Here is a 20,307-nt window from a genome sequence, read left to right on the forward strand (position 1 = left end):
TGCTACAAATGTTTAATCCCGGCACACGAGAGGCAGAAGCAGGCAGGTTTCTGAGTTTGAAGCCAGCTTGGTCTACAGAGCGAGTTCCAGGAGAGCCAAAGCTATGTAGTGAAACCCTGTCTCAAAAAACACAACAAAACAAACACACACACACACACACACACACACACACACACACACACACAAAAAAAAAAAAAAAAAAAAAAAAAAAAACAAGGAGAGTGTACCGCTACAAGATCAAGGCCAGCCTGTGGGCTACACGGTGAGTTCTGGCCACTCTGGTCTACACAATGGGTTCAGGGCAGCCAGAGCTACATGGCAAGGCCATGTCTCAAAAGTAAATAAATAGTGAATAAATAAAACCCAAATTGCATTTAATTATATCTGTGATTTACAGGAACACCCGTCAAAAAGAAATTAATTTTTGAGAGAAAAGCAAAAAAACCAATGAAACCCATGTGATTTTCACAGTTGATGACAACTTAAACAATAACATTCCCTTAATCTGTGGAAAGTAACAGCCCAAAACAAACCTACTCACACTGAACTGAAATCTTTGTTGGCCTAGTTCCACCAAAGCCATTAACGTGGTCAGAGCCCAAATGCAGGTGACCTGATTGACAAAAAAAGCACTTCTAGAAAGTGCTGAACCGGAATCACGTAACACAAATGCTTTTATAATCAGGAAGGAAATTAGCAACCCTAACTTGACAAACTTTGCCTTTAGCTGGAGCAGTGACATTCCTTGTAAGACTTTAATACTTTTCAGGTTTAGTGCAGAAAAAGATAGATCTAGTGATGTCACCCTTTCCACACAGTACTAACTAACTATCTGAAGTTCTTGGGAGACACTAGCCACTGGCCCCTGACTCATCACTCAACATGCCTACACATGGTGCAAGGCCCAAGGAAGATTAACCCCACTGTAACGACTTCAATTATCAAGGCGATTAAGGCGTGTCATGTTTAAGGCTGCTATTGACAAAACTCTGTGCATCTTTGTATTATTGACTCAAGCCACTCAGGTAAGGATGGGGCGACATGCCTAGACCCTAGGCTTCCCAGAATTGGAAGGGCGGGAATTTATTTTCTGAGTAACCAAATGATAAATTGATGCATAGCTCCTGGTGGCCAGCGATAGTCAAACGGTTTCAACCTGGCACACAGCTTGCAGGCTAGGACTTACTGTCTCACCACGGGACTAAATTTCAGCAATAGCTACGATCCCTTAGAAGCACACAAGGCGGTTTCTACCAGAAACCCCTGCCTATCTCTTGTCCACATTTACCTGGAAGATTTTTATATCCCTCCTCCCTAATAACTAAGGGGGAATGATCACATTTTGGAGATTGTTTCAATGTCTGTGTGTCTGTCAGTACTTGGATCTTATCCTCATTCTACTCTACCACAGAGAACCAACTACATTTCCCAGCCTCCCTGCCAAATGATTTCTGCATAAATTCCCTCAGTGAGAGATCCTAGTAAGGAAAAATGGCAAAAAAAAAGAAAGATATTGGCCTGGGTTTCAGCTGCCACCTAACAATCCCTCTTTCCATGCCTCTGGATCATACCACATGGCTTCTGGCACTTTCTAATTTCCTTAGCCACATGGTAGCCCCTGGACAGCACGAACACCTAGGTTTCTCAGTAACCACTTAGCTGTAACTGATTCCCTGACCTATTGGTTTCTGTTTCCCTGACTGGCCTCAATTGAGGAGACCTTCCAATAGGTATGTCAAACACATTGGTTTAGAAAATAATTTTCTTTTATCCAGATAGCCTGTAAAAAATATGCTTCTAGGAAACAAAATGTACAGTGATAATACACATTCATCCATTCAATCTTACTTAGGCCTTATCAAACCCCATCACTGCTCAGAAGATTAGTGGAAGTAGTCCCAAGTCCTTGTCCTTGCGGGCTTACATCCTAGTGGACACTTCAAGTGCAGCGAATCACAATTTAAGAAGCTAACTGTGGGCTGGGGATGCAGTGTAGTTACTAAGTTCTTGCCTAGCATGAATGAGACATAAACAGGGTGTGACGGCAAGAAGAGGGGAAAAGATCAGAAATTAAAGCTAATCCTCCGCTACATATTGAATTCAAGGACACCCTGGGATAGACCAGATCCTGCCTCAAAATAAATAAATAAATAGCGTTATCTGAGCTGGGTGTGCTGGATCTAGTGACACAGGTCTGTAATCCAGCGACTTAAGAGTCAGAGGTGGCAAGTGCAAAAGTTCAAACCAACCTGGGCAACCTGGACAGGCTCCGTCTCAAAACGTTTAAAAGGCTGGATATGGTGGCACACCCTGTATCCCAGCACTCAGCGGGCAGAGCAGGAGAATCCTCACAGGTCGAGGCTTCATCCTACATTCTGAGTTCCAGGCTATCCAGAACTACGTAGGGAAACCCTATCTAAAAATGGGGGTGGAGGGGATGGCTGAGGATATAGCTTAGTGGTAGGGTGCTTGCCTGGCATGTGAGAAGCCAAACCTCAGCACCACAAAAATAATTAATTAAGCAATACAGAATCAGTCTTCCCAGTAGAGGAATGCGGTAAATAAATAGACTACTAAGGTGTTCTACAGAGACTCGTCCCTACCTTTTTGGTATGGTGTGCTGAGCTGAGAACTCCAGGAGCCATACAGAATGTCCTCAAAGTTACTATCTACTTAAGTAAACAGGCCACTTGCTCCAACCGAAGCACAACTGTGGCAAGGGTCTAAGTAGACACCATGTGCTTAAGAATGCACGGCAGGAGAGCATGACAGACACTTGCTGGGCATCTTTTTAACAGGGCATATCAATTGGAGAAAGAGTCAAACTCTGCTTAATATGTCACTTACCCTTTCTCCATAGCACAGGTAGAGTCCACTAACATAGCATGCAATGTACGTACGTAATTAACAGTGTGTCACAGCCAGCAACTGCATATTATTTTCAGGATGGAATTTGCAGGCAGAAGAACAGAAACAGACAATGACTCATGTGATGAACAGTTACATAGACAACTGTGCCCAAGAAAGCTGCCACCTACATCCCATAATGACATCGGATGACAAAGGCAGAAAGGGGGTAGTTTTCAGACTTATCTGGAAACAAGATTTGCTACCAAGAAAGCACCTGACACAATCATGAAGACACAACAAACAGTCGACACGCAGTCCTGCTTGAGCATAAGAGCATGCTCAGCTTCAAAACTAGCAGCACTGGCCGCAGAGAGGACAGCACATCTCCTGCTGGTGTTCCACTAGACTGCTCAAAGAGGAATGCATGTGCCCACGAAAGCACACACACGGTACAGGCGCAATACTCAAGTATCTTCTACTACTCGGCAACAACCAAGTACTTCCTCCCTGTGAGACTTATAATCCCACTGAAGAAGCAGGTCGACCTACAACACTAGATGTGTACAAAAAGCTGAAAGCATAATGCATATTCATAATCTCAAAACCATAAAAAGTCACCTGGACAGCTGGAATTTTAACCTTATGGTCCTCTGACTAGCTACTGAATTCTAACCCTCACACTATACAATATGTAGTCAAATCACCCTAAATACTACATGAGAGCATGAGCGTGCTCGCACACATGCGCACACACACACACACACACACACACGCACACACACGCATGCACACACTCATGAGTACAGCACAGCCAGCACACCACAGAGTCTCTGTACATTTCTGCCTCCCTTTCCTAGAGTGTAGCTCCCTAAGTTCCCCTCACAAAGCCCTATGCACCCTTTCTGTCAGCTTAATTGCCTCTTTGAAGACCGTTTTGTCTTCTTCAGTGCTATAATGATTATTTGCTTTATACATCTACTTCCCCACTAGAATATAAAACCTTTGGGATCAAAGACTTCATCTTTGCATCCTTTCCTATGTCCCTGCACAGTGTCTGGCACAGAGCGAATACTTAAAATTTTTGTTTTGTTTTATTGGAATGTTTTGTTGTTGTTGTTGTTGTTGTTTTGTTGTTGTTGTTTTGGTATTTTAAGACAGGGTTTCTTCATAGCCAGACATGGTGGTGCATGTCTTTAATCTCAGCACATGGAAAGCAGAGGCAGGTGGATCTCTGTGAGTTCGAGGCCAGCCTGGTCAACAGAGTGAGTTCCAGGACAGCCAGGGATACACAGAGAAACAAAAGACAAGGTTTCATGTAGTCTAGGCTGGCTCAGTATAATCCTGAATTCCTGATCCTCTGGGTGATGTGATTGCAGGCAGGTACCACCACACTCCACTTTGGGATAATTACTGAATATGTATATACATACACATACATACATGCATATACACATATAGTGTGGAATGCCAATCTAAAGTGAGCCCTTCCTAAAGGAACTCTGTCCTCTTTTCCTCCTTGCCACAGGGTGCTATTTAAAGGGAATGCAGAATAAACAAGGAAGTGTCTCCCAGAGAATAGTCTCAGCACACTGAAACTACGAGAGATTTAATGGTGGCTTTGACTAATTCCTTTCAGTAAAACGTGTCGATAGAATCCTGACTGCCAGTATTAATGTGCATCAGCTGTAAAAGCTCAGAAAGTTATTTGATCTTGGGGAGAGGAGGATGAACGGAGAGGAAACCGGAAATGGAAGCAGAACTTGTCTGTTTACAGCTGGTAGATTTTTTTTTTAACCTTTCCAGGTTAGAAACTATGTTTCTGCATTATCAGATGCCACTGACACATAGCTAAAACAATTTCAAATTGACAGGAAAGTTTGTGTCTAGGAATGATAATTAAAAAGCAATGGTGTGGCCATTGATAAAAAACACCAATAAAGGGAGAGCTAAAGATTAAAGTGCAAACGTTAGAACTGGGCGGCCGTGAGATGACTCAACAGGAGAAGCTTCTTGTTGCTGTGTCTGCCCCTCTGAGCTCGATCTCAGACCCACACTGCAGCAAGCCAGAACCGGTTCCTACAAGGCAAGGCATCCTCTGACCATCACACATGTATTGTAGCATGTGCACACACACACAAATAATTAAAATATAATAAGTTTTTAATTTTAAAAGGTTAAAATTTAGGGTTATTACTAGAAAATCTCCACACAAAGAAATTCCCTGGCTTAATCTTTCATACATGTCTGAGAAGGCAGGAAACACGCGGGCTATCCTCAAGGGTCCTGTAAAGCACATTTGCAAAAATGCCAGAACTCCCATATATAGGAAATGGTTTTGGCTTAAGAACTAGGGGATTACAGTGAGTCATTCTAACCGTGACTTCCAGTAACCAGAGTATTTTTAAGAATACAAAGTTTAAAAAAATGAAACTAATGAACTCAAGATAAAACATGTAAGACCAAGAGTGGTAAAAATAAAGGAAGCTTACATCTTTTGTTTACAAGGCACCTTCGTTTTTCCACTTAAGAAAATGAAGCTGACAAAGGTTAAGAGCACTGGCTACTTTGCTGCTCTTCCAGAGGTCCTGAGTTCAATTCCCAGCACCTACATGGTGGCTCACAACCGTCTGTAACAGTCTGTGATGCCCTCCTCTGGCCCGCATGTGTACATGTGGAAAGAGCTCTCGTACATTTAAAAAAAGACAAGGGAAGAAGCTGAGATAGCGGGGTGGCGCGCTGAAGGTCAAACTAGCAGCTCCATCACCAAGGGAGGTCCTTTCCACCACTTCCTCCCCGGCTCCTCAAAGCCGTCCGAGGGCTGTGGATACTTTATTAAAAGATGTGCTTGTTGTGGGATATGTGTACACTGTGAAGATGGGTTGCTGTGATTGGTGTCATCAAAAGCTGAACAGCCAATAGCGAGGCAGGAGAGCTAGGCGGGCCTTCCAGGCAGAGGGAGACCTGAGAGGAAGAAATGTGAAGTCACCAGCCAGACTCCGAGGAGGCAGGATCAAAGTACAGAGTAAAGATAACAGAGCCACATAAAAGACCGTAAAAGTAGATAAATAGATACAGGTTAATTTACGTTATAAGACTAGTTAGGAACAAGCCTAAACCAAGGCCAAGCTTTCATAATTAATAAAAAGTCTCCATGTCATTATTTGTGAGATGGGAAAATCCATCTACATGTGTTCCTTCTTATTTTGTGTGTAAGAATGCTTTATGTGCGTGTCTGTCTGTGCACCACATGCACACCTGGTGGCCATGAAAGCCAGAGGAAGATACTAGATCCAGGAACTAGAGTTACAGATAGCTGTGAACCACCATGTGGGTGCTGGGAACCAAACTTGGGTCCTCTGCTCTTAACCACTAAGCCATCTCTCCAGCCTCTGCGCACACTTTTCAAAGACATCTTCCATGAGAGAAGCTGTCTTCCAAATCTTTCAAGGATATCTCCAACTTAACGGAAGTACAGCCTTGTGTAGAAGCTCTTGAGTGTACATGGACAGAGTCTTCACTGTCTCCATGTTAGGCTGCTGACTGAAAAATCCAAGAGACCAAGAGCAGGGGGTAATGTGCTGTTGGCACAAAAGTGCTGAAAAACCTATCCACTTAATGTCATTGTTTAATATCCACGTGTGCACATACACAAAAGAAAGAAAACGTCGTTGTTTGTCAATGCATGTATTACCTCTCAAAAATCAGGGAGGCTGGGGAGGAGACTCAGGAGGAAAGCACTCAGCCTGCAAGTGGGAGGACTGGAGTTCAGATCTCCAAAGCACACCTAAAAGCCAGCTGGGCATGGCAGCCTGCTTATAATCCCAGAGTACAGGAGGCAGGCACAGGGGATCTCAGGACAGGGTGGCTAGATTTGCCAGAATCAGTGACAGATCTGTCTCAATAAAAAAGGTGGAGATCTATTGAGGAAGGCTCCCAAGGTCAACCCTGGGCTTCTACAAGGAGGCATAGACATGTGCACAGGTATCCTCAAACACATGGCCCCACATAGACATTTAAAATGAAAGTCAGGTAAGGCAAAGTACTTGGGAGGAAGAGGCAGGTGGATCACAGCAAGTTTGCATCTAGTCTGTCCAACATGGTCCTGCCAAAGCTATCTAGAACTGTCTCAGATACATAGGTAAGAAATCAGGTACAGGGAGGGGTGCATGCCTGTAATGCAAGCTTTGGGGAGGAAGATCAGGAGTTCATTTACTCAGCTACACAGAGGTTAAGGCCTGCCTGGGCTACAGGACCCTTTTCAAACAAAGAAAAGGGATAGGTAAGAAATGGCCAACAGTGGTTATCCCCAGGAAGAGAACAATGGTGGCTGGGTCACCTTAGGACAATGACTTTTCACACTCTGTTGTCTTTTGGAGTTTTTGAATTTTGAGCCACATGAAAATCAACTAAATGAAAACACATACAATGGGGATGAGAGAGAGGCAGTGGTTAGAGGGAAACATCTCACGGACAGGCTGTTACAGAAGAGGGACAGGAACCTAAGAAAGCCCTCAGACGCCAGACCTCCACGAGGTGCTCCGGTCTGTCCCATCTTCCACGGGCCCATCATGTGCCCCCATGTCAGCTCCTTCTCACGAAACAGCTCTCTGCTTCTCACAACCGTTGACACTGGAAATGTCCCAATGGTGGACAGGAGTATGAAGGTCTTCAGAAAGGCAGACCCTCCAGTGGTAAATGATAGATAGAATCTGGTTTTTTTTTTTTTTGGTTTTTCGAGACAGGGTTTCTCTGTGTAGATTTGCGCCTTTCCTGGAACTCACTTGGTAGCCCAGGCTGGCCTCGAACTCACAGAGATCCGCCTGGCTCTGCCTCCTGAGTGCTGGGATTAAAGGCATGCGCCACCACCGCCCGGCTAGAATCTGGTTTTAACCAGTCTCCGAATGAGTTAATCCCCACACGCTGACAAACATCTGGAGGTACAGAGCTGAAGGCAAAGCCTTGGGCCACGGTGACCCCAAGTACAAAGGAAGTAGGATGGAGCCAGGTCTCCAGCAGTCAGTAACTATGGACATATCTGCATCTCACACTAGTTTTGTCCTGTTTATCATTACTGAAGTCAGTCCATTTAAGATATTAATGTGGGAGCTTTCATGACAAGGAAACTGTTATCTTGGACTAAGAACAAGTCACAGCATTTGGGAAAGTGAGCTTTTTGAGACAGGGTCTCACGTAGCCCAGGTTGGCCTCAAACTAGCTGAGGATAACTGAACTGATCTTCCTTTCTGCCTCCAACTTCTGAGTTCTGGGATTACAGGCGTGGCCACCTCAGGTGGTTTAAACTGTGGCTTTTTTTTTTAAGCAATGCCAAAGCAGTTCTGGACATCCTGGACATTTGGGAGCCTGGTCCAACAGATCTTCTACTGCAGTGGTTCTCAACTTTCCTAATGCTGTGACCCTTTAATGTAGTTCCTCATATTGTGGGGACTCCAACCATAAAATTATTTTTTTTTTTGTTTGCTTGGTTTTTTTGGGTTTTTGTTTTTTGTTTTTTTTCAAGATAGGGTTTTTCTGTGTAACAGTCCTGGCTATCCTGGAATCCATGTAGATCAGGCTGGCCTAAAACTCACAGAGATCCACCTGCCTCTTTCTCACAAGTACTGAGTTTAAAAGTGTGTGCCACCATGTCCAGTTCCATAAATTTTTTTTTTTTTTGCTACTTCATAACTGTAATTTTGCTACTGTTTCCAATCATAATGTAAATATTTTTGGAGACAGACGTTTGCTAAAGGGGTTGAGAACCACTGTTCTACTGAATAAAGAGAGAAGGGCATCAACTTGTTCTCTATTCTGATGTTTACATTACAACATTTTAAGGGTCATCTAACAGGTAATCACTCCCAAATATGATGTTAAAAGAAGAATCAGGGGACTAGACAAGTTACTCTGTGGTTCAGAGTTCATACTGCTCTTTAGAAGGCCTGAGTTCAGTTCCCAGCACCCACCTCAGGTGGCTCACAACCACCTGTAACTCCAGCTCCAGGGAATCTGACACCCTCTCCTGGTATCTATGGGCAATGCACTCACATACACACATAATTAAAATTAAAATAAAATTTCTATGAAAGATAACTTTTCTAAAAAAAAAAATAGAAAAGTCAGGGTGGCAAGACTGCTAAGTAGGTAAGGAAAGGTGTTTGCTACCAAGCCTGATCATTTGAGTTCACTCTCCACATGGTAGAAATTATTCTGTCTCTTACACACACACACACACACACACACACACACACACAAATAAATTAAAACATAATATGAAATTTTAAAAAGAAGAGTCATTGCCAAAGAGTTATTTTAGAACATTACAAAGGTATCCACTTATAGGTCTGTAGTCCAAGCTACATCAATAGACTAAATATTAATAGATGAATACTCTAAAGACCCTGTCTGATGAGCTCTCAATTTCCTAAGAAAGGATAAGATTTAAAAAAAAAAAGGTAAACTCAAACCCAAATCTTATTTAGTGAATACTTTTTAAATTCTTCCGCCAACTAATTTTTTTTTCTTTTAAATCAGCGCTGAGCAAGTCACGATATACTGACACAAAGGTCTTTCCTTCCCACCCTCTGAGAACTGCCTACATGTTCATTACAAAAGCAGAAAATAGAAAAGAGGAAGAGAACGAAGAGGGGTTAACCGGCAGGCTGGACTGGATCATTCTCCAACTAGATAAACAGAGGCTCAGCAAAAGCCTGTTTAACAGAACGGAAAGATAACAGGCACATGGCATCTCTTTTTTAACAGTGGTGAGATGTGTGGAAAAGAACTTCTGACTTTGGAATGTTCAGGATCTAAGGCTTTAGCATCAGCAGCCTCTAGTTTTTGTTGTTGTCCACGTTTTAGTTACTGACTGTAGGGCTTTGTCCATGTACTACAGCATCCACACAGAGGTCGGGGACAACAGCGGGAGCTGGTTCTCTCCTCTTATCATGTGAGTCCTGGGGATCAAACTCAGGCCGTCAGCCTTGGTGGCAAGCGCCTTTATCCACTGAACCATTTCACAGACCCCAGTTACTAGTTCTCATTAGGAATTAACTAAAGTTTCATGTCTGAGTTCTCAGTAGGACTACCAATAAAGGGTTATAGGGAATTTGGAGGAAGAAATGATAAATTAACCTCTCTCTTCCATATGGTATATTTTATTGGAATGAGTAAATATAAGAGCAACATGAGAAATGGGGGAGAGGGTGGTTCTAAAAATCACCAAAATGGCATCTGACTCTCCAAGTGTGGTGATGCCCACTCAGGGGATGCCTCACTATGACTTAAGAGCTGTCAACTGAGGACACTGGAGAATTTGAGTGAAACCAAGATGCTCCTAAGTTTTAAACCAAACCTTTCAGTAGATCTAACAAGAATCAATCTAGCCCGGTGGTGGTGGCCCACATCTTCAATCCCAGCACTCTAGAGGAAGAGGCAGGCAGATCTCTGTGCGTTCAAGGCCAGCCTGGTCTACAAAGCGAGATCCAAGACAGCCAGGGCTACACAGAGAGACCTTGTCTCAAAAAACAAACAAACAAACAAAAAAACAAAATACAAACAAAAAAATCAGCAATAAATAAATAAATAAAATAAAATAAATAAATAAAAATTCAGGAGAGAAACCCAGGGACCTGCTTTCCTAACAGTACCTTCCATTTGCCTACTGATAGAGGTCAGTAAGAAAATCTTACTAGGAGTCTAAATCAATGCACCATCATTCCTGGTGCCCTCCTTACATAACCCTACTCTAAAATAAACCATAATCACATGAATCATGGGTATAAGCATCTACTGCTTTTCTCAAAATTAATACACACACATTTGAGTTTGTTTTATACTACATGCCCATATGCCATACAGCAAATCTGGGAAATGGAACTAAGGAACATAAACAACAGCTCCCCAAAATATAATTTGCGTGCATCTACAACGCCAAGTACAAATATTTCACTAGTAAATTTTACTGCCATATTGACCTCTAATTGTATTAAAGCACGGGCCTTTAAGAGCACAGAGAACAAAGGCTAAATGGTTGTGGTCAGTTGATGATGATCCTTCCTCTTTCACCTCTAGAAGTGTAAGCACCAAGGAAGCAACGAACCCCTTGCTTCCTTTTCTCCCTGCCTGAATGGGTCCGGCACGACAGTCCAGATCCTGCTAGCTTCGGCCACCCCACAAGCATGAGGCCTCCACAGACCAGGCTAGGCTACCTAGAAATCCGCACTGTGTCACCACTGCGTAAGGCAGCTTCCCACTGCACACATCCTGAGTGAAGAAGGCCACCTAAGCACGCTGTCAGAGCTCAACAAGGTGGTAAAATGGCAGGAGTTGCTAATGAAGGAGCAGACAGCAAGGAATACCACCTTTAAAAATCATTTCGACAGTTTTCCTCCTCGTCATCTCACCTTCCTCCTCGCCACCCCCACCCCCACCACCACACTGCAGCTCACCCACAGCTTTGCCAAGTGAAAGGCTGCCAGCTCTGGGTGACAGCGGGCCCAGAAGCCATTCAGAGCCTGCAACACAGACATTCTCACCTGAACACACCGGGCCACCCCACCCCCTACTATACCAGCCTCACCACGCTCACACACACACACACACACACACACACACACACATCTCTCTCCCTCTCCCACAGCAAACCCCGAGCCCCAGGAAACCCAGCAGGCTCTTGAGCAAGGGTGGCACCCGCTGCCATCCGAAGAGGATTCGCCCCTGGGCTCCAGAACCCCCTCTCCACTCAGGCCACCCCCCAGCCGCTGCCTCCCCCCCCCGCAGCCAGCCCCTAGCCGGTGCCTCGGATGTGCTGCTACCTTTGGATTGGCAGTCAGCACAGAACTTGTTATCTTCCTCCAGCAGCAGGTTGGCCAGGACCGCCTGGTACCGATCCACGTCCTTCACCGACTTGCCCGTCATGGCCAGGGTGCCGGCGGGGGCAGAGGGCGACGCGCCCCCCGCGCCCCCAGGAGCCCCTGCCTCGGTCCGGGGCTGAGGCCTCGGGGCCCCCGCCCAGGCGCACCTCCCAGGCTGGGCGAGCCGTGTCCTCCCGCCCCGCCCCGAGCCGTCCCGGGGTCAGGGCCGTCTGCCCCCCGCCCCGCAGCCCCCTCGGCGCGGCGCCCCCTGGCGGGCTTCGGGCAGGAGGAGACCCGCGGAGACTGCGGGATCCGGGACGCGGCCTAGGAGGAGCGAGCCCGCGGCCTCAGGCGTGCGGGGCGCACACCTGACCCCGGTGCGGAGGGTCTGCCGCCGCGCTTCCCGCCTCGGTTTCCCTGGCAGCTGCGGCCAGCTCTGCGGCCACCTCCACCGCCTACTTCCGGCAGCTCTTCCTATCCTCCTCCACCCAGCCCAACCCGCGCATGCGCCCCGCCCACCGCACCGCACTGGGCTCTTCCCTAGGCTCCGCCTCCTAGAAGCCAATCCGGGAAGGGCCGGGGGCGGGGCTTAGGCGAGAGCGGCAGGAGGAGGGCACGCCCCCTTCGTGTCCTTGGAAAAGAATGAATGAAGCCTGGTGGAAAAGGGAGGAGAGTGAAGAGAATAAAGTGAAGGTAACACCCAACGTTTACTGAGTTCTTACTGTGTTGCGAGGGACTGCTCTGAGCACTTTACGTCAACTATCACCGTATGCTCTTCACAGCAACCTTTATGAAATGCGTATTTATTATCTTTATATAACCCAAGGGTTATGGATATCCCAGACTCCCTCAGCTTAGTCTTGGACTCACCCTCTGACCCAAGTTAAAGAGACATTACACCCTCCCACATGATCTCTTCTTCTTCTTGTTCTTCTTCTTCTTCTTGTTCTTCTTCTTCTTCTTCTTCTTCTTCTTCTTCTTCTTCTTCTTCTTGTTCTTCTTCTTCTTCTTGTTCTTCTTCTTCTTCTTCTTCTTCTTCTTCTTCTTCTTCTTCTTCTTCTTTTTCTTTTTTCTTTTTTGGTTTTCCAAGAGAAGGTTTCTCTGTACAGTCCTGGCTGTCCTGGAACGCACTCTGTAGACCAGGCTGGCCTCGAACTCATTCATTGCCCTTCATCTTGTGACTGCCGTCCTCTCTGAGCATTGTTTTGCGATTTTTCTTTCTTTCTTTTTTTTAATTGTTTATTTTTGAACAGGTTCTTCCTATGTATCCCTGGATGGCCTGAACTCCATATTATGGACCAGGATAGCCTCAAACTCACAGAGATCTGCCTACATTTACCTCCAAAGTGCTGGGATTAAATGTTTGTGCCACCATACCTGGCTTTACTTGCTATTATTAGTGCACGCATGTGTGTGTGTGTGTGTGTGTGTGTGTGTGTGTGTGTGTGTGTGTGTGTGTGTGTGTGTGTGTGTGTGTGTGTGTGTGTGTGTGTGTGTGATGTATGCAGGTGCCCAAGAAGACCAGAAGAGGGCATTGCACCCCCGGAAACTGGAGTTACCTGCTGTTATGAGCTGACCGCTGACCAATGGATGTGGGTGTTAGGAACTGGACCAGGGTACTATGGGAGATTACCGAACTCTCTCAACTGCTGAGCCAACTCTCCAGCCAACTCTCCAGCCGCCTTCTTACCTGAGTCCTCACAAAGCAAAGGAGCAGTTTTGTGGAGAGACTTTCACTAAAGGTTGTTTGGGAGAGAGCCAGTTAAAGGTTAGCATGGAATAAACCACTACATAAAATGGTTATTAAGTACTATTTTCCCAAGCCACCCCTGCCACAGATACTGTGTGGTGGCTATCTTGAACCCACTGCCCTCTGCCCCAAGTTCTCCTTTCCTCCTCTCGTTCCTTGAAGGAAAGAAAGAAATCATTCCTTTACTCAACAAATTCTTACAGGACACGGATAGGAAACAGGAAGCGCTATAGGAAAGGAGAACAATACTTTTTGTGATCTAAGGGATTCTTGTGAACACTAGAGTAATAGATCAGGGAAGTTAGCAATGCCAAGTGCCCAGTTACCACTAAGACAGCTCTTGTCCAGCTCTACTTTCTCCCAAGACCAGGCTCCCCTCAAAATGTTTATATTTTCAAAGGAAAATTCAATTTTCCTGTTACTTTATTAATCAGAACAGTTTATTACTCTGTCCAAAACCTTTCCGTTCTAGCTAAGCTTCGAAGAATTCACTTTCATAAACGTGTAAGTTCATAAAGTATTTTCCTAAGACAGATCCATCAGACTAGATATTATCTTAGGCATTTTTAAAATATTTACTTTATTTTATTAAGACAGGTCTATGTAGCCCTGACCTGAACTCACTCTGTAGACCAGGCTGGCCTTGAACTCACAGAGATCTGCCCGCCTCTGCCTCTTGAGTGCTGGGATTAGAGGCGTTGCAACATTGTGGCTGAGAGATTTAAATATTTAATGATTGTACGTATGTCTATATGTGTGTCTGTACACATAAGTGCAGGTGCCCTCGGAGGCCAGAAGAGGGTGTCCAATTTTCTGGAGCTAGAGCCACCTGACACCTCTTGTATGACAGTCTCCCTGAGCCGTGCTCACCCATTGAAAAGGTCTTTGGCAGCTTCTCATGTTCTCCCACTTGGTGAGAGACTGCATAGTTTGGTGATGACACACACATGCCGTGAGGTCAGATCCCCCGGGCTGGGAGCGGCAGTTTCAGTCCTATCTGTGTGGCTTTGGCAGGTTGCTGAACTTCCCTGCGCCTCGGTACCTCATCTATGGAGTGGGAATGGTAGTGATGCTAACAACCTGTTTCGAAGGCTTGATGCAAAGCTTCTCTGGCCTCATAATACCTGTAACTTATCTAGAACAACGTTCAGCACATAATGATTGATAGGCAATTAATACCTGTTGCTAAATGTGTCTGGCTTTTGGCCTTATCACTGTATGATAGGGTTGATTTCCTGATCTGTTTGTGGTCAGACATGGTCACTGGGCCAAGCAGAGACGTGTCACTTGATGCCTGAAGCCTCTATTTGCTGCTTTGGCTGGGACACACTATGCACAAAGGACAGAACAGTCAAGACAGAGCGAAGCACCACTGGAGAAAACAGAGGCGGCTTCTGATTCCTGTAAGGGCAGCCCTCAAAGTTCCAGACTGGGCTGCGTTAGGAAGGCCTGAATTTATTTCAGATAAGCAAGAGCTCTCTGCTAGTCCACGAAAGATAGGAGGTGATGAGCAACAGAAGTCTTCTTTGCGGTAGTGGTGCACGCCTTTAATCCCAGCACTCGGGAGGCAGAGGCAGGCGGATCTCTGTGAGTTCGAGGCCAGTCTAGTTTCCAAAGCGAGTTCCAGGAAAGGCGCAAAGCTACACAGAGAAACCCTGTCTCGAAAAACAAAAAAAAAAAAGAGGAAGAAGTCTTCTTTGCACTAAGTTATGAGTTGTTTTCTCACCAAATTGTGACTTAAGTAATCCTACATAAAAGCCAGATATGGTGGCACATGCCTGTGATCCCAGCACTTGGTAGATGGAGGCAGGCGGATCAGGAGTTTAAGGCTAGCCTCAGCTATATGGTGGATATTAGGATCTCCTGGGCTACAGGAGATCCTAGAGAGAGAGAGAGAGAGAGAGAGAGAGAGAGAGAGAGAGAGAGAGAGAGAGAGAGAGAGAGAGAGAAGAAAAAATCATTAATACGCAGGTATATTTATTCATTCGCTCCCTTTTGTGTTTATTTTTGTAGCAGAGTACCTTGCACCACCATGCCTGGCTCAGAAATCAGTCTTCTCCTAAGTGGCTATGGTAGAGTAGGCATCGCAGTAAAATGCCTGGAACTCGACTCCAGAGGCGCTGTGGTGAACGCGTTTGGACTAATGCCACACGGAGCTTTCCATTCCTGCGCCTTCTAACTAAGGGAGCAAACCTCTTGAGTCATATCTCGAACTGAAATAGTTTCCAACCCACTGGTTAGTCAGGCTACCAGTTTAGGGTAGTACTAATTGAACGGCTCCGTCATTAACAGGCTGGACTGATTCTCTTGTCTACGTGTTAGTGTCAGAGGAAGTGAGTGCTGGATCTCCAGGGAGCGCAGGGCGCGTTCAGCTAACTCCAGCCAACCTGCACTTTTCTCTAGATGTGGCGAACTTGCTGTGACGTTAGCACAACCCTCACTTTTCTTTAGAGGTGGAGAACCTCCTACGACTTTAGCACAAGACTGCACTGTCAGCCTTGAAAACGTGGCTGTCCCGAAGTCGGCTGTGAGCCCTGTCTTCTGGCCCTTCTTTCCTGCTAGAATTCCCGTCTGTCCACTTCCACAGTCTGCCTCTCAGAAGCGCCTCTGCTTGCCACTGCTGGAGATGCCCGAGAGGACAGGGTCAGTGCTTTTCTTAGTGGCACTGTGTCCTGATGTTCACACTGCTTGGGATTGCAGAAGACCAGCCACAGTCATTGGTCCCTTCCAGACAGAGAATGGCATCCCCTTATCTGTTTACGCGTTGTACTCTGGACTCCAAACATCTCTGCTTGTGGAGAGTCTCATGAAGTCTTTCTTGTGAGCATGTTGGCTGGCTCCCTCCAACACAGAAGCCCAGGCCCAATGCCAGGACCAGGAAACCCTATGGGAATGGACTTCATGCTATGCCAATCTGCCATTCTCCTTACGATAACTTGTGCATCCCATCTATAACACCCCTTCTCAGTCTTCCCTTCTCTGCCCTAATTTCACTAAAACCTTCCACATTCAGTGATGCGGGTCCTGGGAGAGGAGGCTGGACCAGCTGTGTGTGACTCTGGCTAAGCAGCTCACTGCTACCCCCGTGCCGTGGTGATGTTGCTTACATCACCTCCAGCTACATGATAGTGCAGACAGCATCCCAGAGCATCCTCGTTACCCTCTGCACTGTAGCAGTAGCCCCTGCATTTTCAGGGTCTTATAAGGGACTCGGTAAGCACACCTGGCCAAGGCCTCCTGGGAGAGACACTGAAGTGCTGTGAAAGGAAGTCACCCCACAGCATATCAACTGTAAAAAGCAAAAGACTCGGGGGGGGGGGGGGGGGGGGGGAGGTAAGACCAGAAGTTTCCAGAAAGGAAAAACAAGTCACACGTCAAAGGACCAGGAAGGAGAATGGCACAGAGTTCTCAGCAACAGCTGTGGAAGCCAGGAGACATGGAACAGTGCCTCCAAAATTCTCAGAGAAAGAGTTGCCAACCCCGAATTCTAAGCTAGCTAGCTACCCTGCTGTTCTAGAAGCAGTGTGGAACAAGGGCGGGTTTTTTTTTTTTTTTTTAGCGGCACTTGCTTTCAGAGTTGTGCCTCCCCCTGTGGCTGTGTTCTCCCCTGCCCCAACTCTCTCTGCCCTTCATCCCTCCCTGGGCCCCAGAGTCGACTCCAGTGGAGAGCATCAGCCAGGTCCCTGGCAGACTGGTTCCTGGTTGTGCTCAACCATTAGCCAACAGGAGGCGCAGGCAGGAAACCAGAAGGATGCTGAGTTACTGATTTTCTCGGCTTTCTTCCTGCTGCCAAGAGCACTTCCTTCCGGCACTGGCAGCCAGCATTCCTGTGAGGACCGCTTCTCCACAACGACAGCTCTTACCATGACCTTCCAGAACCCTCTCCTGTTGCCCCAGAGTTTGAGGGTAACAGCTTTCTGCTGAAGCTGGCTTCAAGATACAGTGTTCCCCTTTTGAGGACTCTCCTCAGCTGCCTCTTTCACACCGGCCATGAACTTCTGATCACATCCTTACCAAGTCACCTCCTGGGCCCACACTATCCAAAAGGTAGAACAATCAATATAGAGAGCTACACCGGCTATAGAAAACAGATAAAGGCCCTTCCCAGTTATATGAAGGTCAAGTCCAGGGTGAGGGTCCTTCGGCAGAATGGACCAGCAGAAAGGAAACGTGGAATTTATTGAGGAACTCTCCATGTCTGGTGGCGGGACACGCCTTTAATCCCAGCACTCAGGGAGGCAGAGGCAGGCGGATTTCTGTAGAGCCAGCCTGCTCTACAGAGTTAGTTCCAGGACACCCAGGGCTGCACAGAGAAATCCTGTCTCAAAAAACTAACTAACTAACTAACTAACTAACTAACTAACTAAATAAATAAATAAATAAATAAATAAATGTTATGTGTGAAAGTGTTTTGCCTGCATGTATGTATGTGCATCATAAGTGTGCCTGCTGCCCTTGGAGGACAGAAGACATTGGATTCCTTGGAACTCCAGGTACAGACGGTAGTGAGCCAGCATGTGAGCACTGGGAATTGAACCACAGGCTTCTGGGAGGGCAGCCAGTGCTCTTAACTGCTCAGCCATCATTCCAATCCCCTTGAATTGTTTTTAAAACATTTTTTTTTTTTTTACAAAGTCAAAGAACAGTTTGAGCGAGTCAGCCATTTCCTTCCCCACCGTGTGGATCCAGGGACTGAACTCAAGGGCTCAGGGTTAGAGGCGAGCGCTTTTACCCACCGAGCAATCTCACTCATCCTCTGGAGCTTTTGGTTGCATTTTGTGTGTATGTTTATGTTTTGTTTGAAACAAGGTCTCAAGTAGCCCAGAGTGGCCTTGAACTTACTGTTTCTGAATATGACTTTGAATGTCCTGATCCCTCTGTCTCCACCTCCACATGCTGGGGTTACAGATGTGAGCCACCAAGCTGGCTTATTGTGCAGTGCTAGGATCTGAACCCAGAGCTTTGTGCACACTAGGCAAACGCTCTACCAATTAAGCTACATTCCCAACTCCAAGTCCAGAGACCTTTTAAATGGAAGTGATGAGAAATCCAACTGGGTTTGAACAGATAGTGGTTTACTCACACTGAGCAAGAAATTCAGAAGCAGGGCAGTTGTTTAACTACTCAGCTCCTTGACAAGGCCATCAGCATCAGGGTACCATCAGCATCAGGATACTATCAGCATCAGGGTATCATCATCCTGCTTTGCCTTGTTCATGTTCAGTAATCCTCAAACGGTCCCCAGAGGAGCAGTATCAGCATCACCTGGGAACTTGTCTTCTCTCCAGATCTTCCAAACAGAGCCTGGGCTACATAAGACGCTGTCTCAAAGAGAGGGAGAAAGAGCTAGATGACAGATAGATAGATAGATAGATAGATAGATAGATAGATAGATAGATAGATAGATAGATGATAGATAGATAGATGATAGATAGATACAAATGGATGGATAGATGGATGGATGGATGGATGGATGGATGGGTGGATGGATGGATGGATGGGTGGATGGATGGATGGATAGCATGAAGAAGGAGAGGAGAAGGAGAAGAAGTTGTCACAGCTCAGCAGGGACAGCCAGATGGCTCAGCAGGTACAGTGCTTGCCACTAAATGTGATGACCAAAGTTCAATCCCCAGGACCCACATGGTGGAAGGAGAGACTCCTCAAAGTTGTCCTCTGACCTCCACACAGACATTGTGGCCTCCAAGTGTCCCCTCCTACTGTGTATACACACACAATAATAATAATAAAGTTTAAAAAGAAAAAGGAAGGTTCCGCCTGATGAAATCTGTTCACTAGTGATGGTGTTTGGGCTGTTTCCCATTAATTCTTGAGCTCAGCCCTTTCTTTAGGTGCCATATTCCTGAGATATCCAGCTGAGTGGCCCCAGCAGACCTGCAAAAAACACCCTCAGGCCTGAAATGAAGGTGGGAACCTCCCGTCAGCCAACTTGCCCAAACATATTTCATAACTGGTTTCTGAGCAGGAAGTGGCCCAGATTTGCAAATCACCAAGCACGCCATCTGCACAGTCCTACTGTGGGTTTTGTTTGTCCCAGGACACAGGTGTGTCACCCATCGGCACCAACCCCTTTCTTTTGTTCTCAAAGTTTCAGAGTGTCGTTTCCTGGGTCTCTCCTGCCCTGGCCATGGGCTCATGCTGTCATGGGGTACAGACCTCAGGTTAGCACACTGACCTCTGCAGCCTTTGCTGACCTCGAAAATGGTACAGGGATTGGATTTGACTCTGCGACTCCAGTGTTGGTTCATGGGTTGTTTGGTGACCCTGCTAACCCCTACTGAAGGCCTTCACTAGGAAACATGTGTTTTACTATTTATTTATTTATTTATTTATTTATTTATTTATTTATTTATTTATTTTAGTTAGACAAAATCTCTAACCCAGACTGGTCTCAAATTATCCATCTAGCAAGGATGACCTTGAACTACAGATCCCCTCACCTCTACTACCTGCTGAGTGCTGGGATTACAGGTGTGTACCACCATGTCTGGGACAAATAATGCAGCTGGAAGTGTATCCTAGGCTGGAAAGATGGCTCGGCAGGTAAAGGTGCTGGACACAAGCCTGACAAGCTAAGTTTAGTCCCTGAAACTCACATGCTAGAGAGAACCGACTTCCACAAGTTGTCCTTTGACCTCCACATGAACACACATGCGCGCACGCGCATACGCATACACACATACACACACACACACACACACACACGTTATTGGGGGAAAAAACTATCTAAAGTACACAACCCTTGTTAAGTATTTTAGCTGTAGGATGGTGCTGTAGCACACCTCTAGGAATGTCAAACATCTTGTATCTGCTTTAGGATACATATTAGTGATT

General features: G+C 46.1%; 1 protein-coding gene across 3 annotated transcripts in view; it reads right to left on the reverse strand.

Annotated features, from left to right (window-relative positions):
* The window catches only part of Smap2 (small ArfGAP2), a 51,407-nt gene extending 39,227 nt beyond the window's left edge, over positions 1–12,180 (reverse strand). Inside the window, exon 1 of one of the 3 annotated variants that reach the window (XM_037202908.1) lies at positions 11,664–12,180. In XM_037202908.1, coding sequence (XP_037058803.1) covers positions 11,664–11,766 — 103 coding nt within the window. In that variant the 5' untranslated portion in view covers positions 11,767–12,180. The remainder of the gene's footprint in view (positions 1–11,663) is intronic. The other 2 variants (XM_028886420.2, XM_037202907.1) reach the window with 2 other exon arrangements.
* Positions 12,181–20,307: the final 8,127 nt, after the last annotated feature.

This window comes from Peromyscus leucopus, chromosome 2, assembly GCF_004664715.2.
Source record: "Peromyscus leucopus breed LL Stock chromosome 2, UCI_PerLeu_2.1, whole genome shotgun sequence".
NCBI lineage: Eukaryota > Metazoa > Chordata > Mammalia > Rodentia > Cricetidae > Peromyscus > Peromyscus leucopus.